This window comes from Dryobates pubescens, chromosome 12 (genome assembly GCF_014839835.1).
Source record: "Dryobates pubescens isolate bDryPub1 chromosome 12, bDryPub1.pri, whole genome shotgun sequence".
Taxonomy (NCBI): domain Eukaryota; kingdom Metazoa; phylum Chordata; class Aves; order Piciformes; family Picidae; genus Dryobates; species Dryobates pubescens.
In genome coordinates this window covers 134,131-140,130 of record NC_071623.1, presented here as the reverse complement: position 1 = coordinate 140,130, position 6,000 = coordinate 134,131, and the positions used below count along the sequence as shown (strand labels likewise).

General features: G+C 38.5%; 1 protein-coding gene across 1 annotated transcript in view; it reads right to left on the bottom strand.

The window, feature by feature from the left end:
- Positions 1 to 683: 683 nt before the first annotated feature.
- PROS1 (protein S) overlaps positions 684 to 6,000 on the bottom strand; it is a 30,723-nt gene continuing 25,406 nt past the window's right edge. The window contains exons 13-15 of the mRNA XM_009897413.2: positions 4,507 to 4,655; positions 3,490 to 3,703; positions 684 to 1,258 (exon numbers count right to left, since the gene is read on the bottom strand). Of these exons, the coding sequence (XP_009895715.2) occupies positions 1,113 to 1,258; positions 3,490 to 3,703; positions 4,507 to 4,655 (509 nt within the window). The 3' untranslated portion in view covers positions 684 to 1,112. The remainder of the gene's footprint in view (positions 1,259 to 3,489; positions 3,704 to 4,506; positions 4,656 to 6,000) is intronic.

Genomic DNA, 6,000 nt, shown 5'->3' with positions numbered 1-6,000 from the left:
GCTAACAGAACCACTAGGTAAGTTTCACAGGGAGGCTTCTGGTTGCATTAAAATGAGGATGGAAGTGCAAAGAACACTCAAGGAATGTTAAACAAATATCAGAACATCTGAAATAGAGCACACCTAAGGAAAAGAACACTTTTCTAGTTAACTGTTGCATTAAAGCTGGCTGAGAAGAATCTGACTTTACATTCTATTGTTGCTAGCATAATTCAGGCTTTTGAGTATGTCAGAAACAGCTGCCACTAGGCTCACAAACAAACGTTTTCAGGGGCTCTGTGAATGCAAAGTCGACCTAAATAATGGGAATATGATGGACTAATACAGGGTGCTCATATTAAAGAGTACTAGATTTGTCACAAACAGAAGAAAGGTTTGACACAATTTCTCAACTTAGTAAATTCCAGTTTGATGTCCTGTGATGAAGACCAGTGCTCCTCCGTGTTTTCCCAATGCCTGCATTGTGTTTTATATAACCTGATTACCAGAATGCTGTTAAAAGTCTAAAGCTGGGTTCCTAAGATAGAAGAATTAAAGCTGGTAGTATAACAAGAGTTATATTCAAAAACTGAGCTACTTACAAAAGCATGTCAGTACTTACAAAAGCATGTCAGTTTTGAAGTTGCTTACTGATATTGATACAACTTGTAAACATATTGACAGACATCCAGGAATCCAGAGATTTTTCTTTGTATGCTATGCCCAAGAAAGTCTTTAGCTTCAAATACATTAACAGAATCTGCAACTTGTAATTTTTTTGCTGATACATGAAAATTAAGAATTGAAATTAGTTCTAAACAGAACTTCCTGAATATCTCTCTCAAAACTGAATGTATCAAGAGTGTAGTATGAACACAGACGATAAATTTACCCTGTAAGATTTATCACTGATGTGAAGAAAAGAAGGTTTGACAGAATTCTGTTCTTGATTGTCTCTTTGCAGGTGAAGAGAGAGGGTATTTCCCCCCAGCTGTGTGTAAAAGAGAGGAAAACCACCCCGTTGACTATTTTCCTGTCACATCTTGAATAGAATCACACAGGCTTACTTGTGGTGTGAGACTAATTACACAAATTACATCTGAAAGAGAACAGTTAAATTAAGAATTGAAAGGCTACTGCATAACCAGTGGGCACGAGTGAGATCTAATGTCATTGTGTTTAGAAATGGCTTCATCCAGATCCAGCTGTCTGTTGTTGACCTTCACCTCCATGCAGCCATTATAAAAAGCGGTTACTAATGTAGCACCCAGAGGAACATCTGCACAGAAACACATTCAATTTAGGACAATGCATGCAAATTCTTACATGTTTTTCAGATTAACAAAAACATGGGGAATGCTCCATTCCCCATCTATTAGTCAGCCATAGGGAAAAAGAAGAGCAATCTGTCTGGAAAACACTGAAGTTCATCTCTCTTTTTCATTTGAGATAAAGTCAACAAAGACTGAGAAAGTGAGCAGCACCTGAAGTATGTGTGAGAAGAGTATTCCCAGCCACAAACCTAAACACACTTTTTTTTTTTCATAGTAGCATTTCCTGTACTAACAACACTGAATCAACAGTTTGTGTTCTGGAACCCATGGCTCTTGTCTTGACCTACAAACAGAGTTTAGAGGTCACAGAAAGAACCACCTTGCATTTGCCAGAAAGCTACTCTGAATTTGAATCTACAAGTTCTCGGTTAGGGAACCCCTGGGAACTCCACTTACTTTACTGCTTACTTACTGCTTCTTGGAAGTGGATTCTCTGTAAAAGACTCAATCTGTTGCTCATTTAGGTATTATTTGGGTTATGGAAACATCGGATCACGGATATCCTTCCTTCCAGGAAACAATGTTAAGCACAAAATCAAGCAGGCACTATTTGGAGGTCTTAGGCTACAACTGGATTCTTAAAAGGCAGACATAAGATGATCCAAGTGCCTTCAGAAATTACGATGAGGATACCTAAGACCTCTCAAGTATCATCTTGTTTTTCTAGATGTTAATCATCCTATCCCTCCTAAAAGATAAACTTGATTGTTTGAGAACAAGAAATGTTGCCATGATTTTATTTTGCTGTGAGCTGCAGTACTGCACAAACCCTTCTGTAGAATCGTGTCCTTCTGCTCGTTTTACTCCAGTGATGGTAACGCTGCTATCATAGAACTATGGAAGTCTCACATAGCCTGCACCAGTAGTGCTGAACTAATTAACAATGAGGCACACTTCCAACACTGGTACTAGTTTGGTACTAGTACTAGCCTATCAAAAATGAGGACTTTAGGCATTTCATGATTTTTGTTAGGATCCTTACCTACCATTTTACACTGCTCAGTAATTCCACAGACTTTTCAGGGGTGAGCTAACAATGAGCAAGTGAATAGGTGGAGCCAAACTACAGTAGTTTTCCTACGCTACATTTTCAGCCTTTGGTAACAGACTGTTGTGGAAGAGGGTCATTTGGACAGCACAGGATTTTCTGTTGCTTTTTTGAAACCTCTGAAATAGAAAACTTTCAGGGTTTTTTGTCAATTTGCATGTGGAAGATACTTTTCAAAACTGAGAGATTATACTTAAGAAGTGGCACGTAACTAATGTTTGCTTCTTATCTATTTGGGATGCATAACTGAAGTCAAGGTCTTAGCTCTTAAGATGCCAATTATTCTGTGGCTGGCAATGTACTAGAAAGAATCATTTAAATATCACAAAGATGAAGACATTACTGGAATCTTAGTTAATATGGCCCAGTTAACCTACTGACTTGCCTCTACTAAGTAAATACTGACTTCATCTCTATTTCGTAAGTGAGCAGGAATTACAGAACACTGACACTCGCCTATTGTGGTATGTGACAGTACTGCACCATTAGTGCATTCTTCTCATTCTACACACTGAGTTTGGATTGAACTTATCTGGTTATATGGTTCACAAGATATTGAATATCCATTAAAAAGTGCAGGAGAAATGGTCATATTTTGTGCCTCCATCTTGTTACGATATCCTTGACTACAAGCTTATGAAGACTTGTAGAGAACAAGTCAATTCCAACATGCAGGCCATTTCAACACATTCTCTGTCTCAGAAATATTGCCACATGTCTGTTGACCAGACTTAAAACTACTGAAATTATGGTCCTGACTACTACTTCACTTCTGGCCATTTACTTACAAACGCGGAGGTTTCTCACATGCTTGATGCAGTTCCTAAATTGTGCCAGCTGGTGGCACTTCAGAAATATGCAATGCTCAGTCCCCCTCAGCTTGGAAATCAAGACATTTTCCAAATTCAGACCTCTAGAGAGAGACTCATGCCTTTTAATGGGCTGAGTAATGCTACTGTTGAAAAGCAGGCTCCCTCAAAAGCTGAATAGGCTGTATGAAACAAGAAGCACTTGGGAAAGAACCTGTGTCTTTTTGTGCAGTTGTAGGCTTTCTTCTTGCTTGGGTAAGGCTGAATATAATCAGGCTCCTATAAATAAATCAAAGTAATGAAAAGAAATGAAGCTCACCTGGTAGGCCACCCAAATAGGTAACAATATTTGCCATCATTGCTTGATGCAAGAGAGACAGTTGCTCTGAACTGCTTCTGTCTGTGTGTGAATCAACAGACAGTTCAAGCTGCTGTTTCGTTACTACAAGTCCAATCAGCACTTTTCTGGGTGTACATAATTTCTTTGATTCCAGATGTGCAACAGTGATGTTTCCAACAGTCACAATGATTTTCTAAAAGGAAGAATAGTAGGTCACAAAAGATGCCACATATAAATTTAACACACAATTCTGATGCATTTTATATTTGGAAGTAGAAAAAAATGAGATGTTGGAGCCACATTTTAAAAAGCACAGTATCTGAAGTTGAAAAAGTTATCAAAGTTGATGCATAATCATAACCTTTGCTGATAAATGCCATTTATTTATATTCATTAAATTCGTAAGTGAGAATGTTCACTGTAAAAAATCTTTGACTATGCTTCTGTGGTGAAATCTTATTTCTCTTACAGCCAAGAAGAGTTTTGCTGCAGTTTCAAGGGTAACCAAACATTCACTACAGGTTGTTATTTTGGACAAAAGCATGGATCAGCCATAATGTTTAATCACACTCTGTCTTGGGATGCCTGATGTAAACAGGTGTAAACGAAAACTTACAGACAGAAAGACCTTCTTACAAACGGAACTAACACGATGCCATTACTGTAGTACTCTGCTTCTCTCAAATTCCTCTTTTTGCTTTGTGCATTTGTAAGGAAAAGTTAAAGATGATGTGATGAAATGGCGAGTACTTGAGACAACAATGGTTAGTGCTTAGTCACTGCTGTAGCAATTGTGAGTAGCAATGTCTTTTCTGCACACCACGGTATGATCTAAGTGCTTTGCAAAATATTTTTCAGCCTACCAGCTCCCCAGCAAGTAAGTCTGAGTAGCTCTTTCAGTTTGATTTTTCCCCAGTGGAGTAGTAAGTTAAGCAAGACAAAACCAAGAGCTGTGACCTGCACATATATCAGCTGCTATGACAATTGTAAGATCACCTGTGAGTCAGAGGAGTTAGAGTCCACTATGGACAAAGCAAGTGGCACTGTTTCATTAGAAACCAAGGCAAACATGACACCAGTGTCTGTGGATGGGCGAATAGTCAGAGTCACATTTATTAGCCAGTCTTCATCACTGTCAAGATTGTCTGTTGCAAAAAGAGTAATTTAAATTAATAAATCCATCTGATAATGAAGAATTAATATGTTGTTAAAAATTACTATTTAATAAACTCTCGCTGTGGGGAAGAAAGTACTAATCTCCAAAAAAATATGTGAACTTTGGAGCTTTTAGAAAGAACTACAAGTCTAAAAAAACCCAACCAAAGATAAAAACCTCCACAAACATAAAACCCCAAACCTGACAAAAACCCAACCAAACAACAGCAACTAACGACCCCCCCCCAAGAAAACACACAAAAAAGAGAACAGAAAGGAAACATAGTCCTGCATTTCCCCTAATCTTCCCTGCTTATTTGACTGTTCTTGTTGTATCTTCTCCACTTCAATATGGAACAGGTGCCATATTAATTTAGAGATCAGTACAAAAATCTAATATACTCATAAATTAATATACTCACAAAAATCTAATATACTCACAAATTACTGCCACTGAGTGGAAGATCTACAGTTCTCATACAGTTTCACATTCCAAAGCAGTTCCACTACTAAAATGGGAATCTGCACGTGCATAAAGTAAATCTTCAAATGGTGTGCTGTAATTTCATGTCATGCACTCACAGTGAAACAACACAAAAACTATTTTTAAAAAAGTATGTGTCATCATTTGTATTTTTTCTTCCCCATCTTCCCACTTAAATCTAGTGGTTTCTTGAGGAAGCAAAAATCCTAAAATATGAGGTGAAGATGGATTCCTACACAAACCTAAAATAACAGGGAGACTGGGTTATAAAAGCTCATAGAAGGGCAGTGCTAGGTGTGAGCAGCCTCTCAGCTTTGGTGGGGGGATGGGGAGAACACAAAGGAGAGGGCATGAAGTCATGGCAGCAGACCCAAACACAAAGGTGAGGAGGAGTCATGGCAGCATGTTACAAGGGAATGAATGAGAGGAAACCTAATGAAACGGTGAAATTAAGGTAGGTCAGGCCATAAAGTTCTGGGTTGAGGAAGGAACAACAGATATACCTAAACCCTACAGATAAGAAGGAGAATTGCACACACAACTGTCAGTGATCTTTTTCTCTATACCCAATCTTCTTTTTCTGTCAGTAAAACAGAATCATAGAATGGTTTGGGTTGAAAGGGGCCTCCCCAAAGGTCATCTACTCCAACCTCAGTCCTCCACTAGATCATGTCTGCCTTCCCCGCTGATGATCTGTGGACACTGACTGCATCCAACAGTGCCTGTACTTTGCAAATAAGGAATACATTTCCTAAACCACTTTGGAAATGAGATTGCATTCTCATTCAAGGAAATTTCTAAGGGAAGTAATGGGGATCATTACTGGATGCAGTGGCATACAGCTTAGTTTC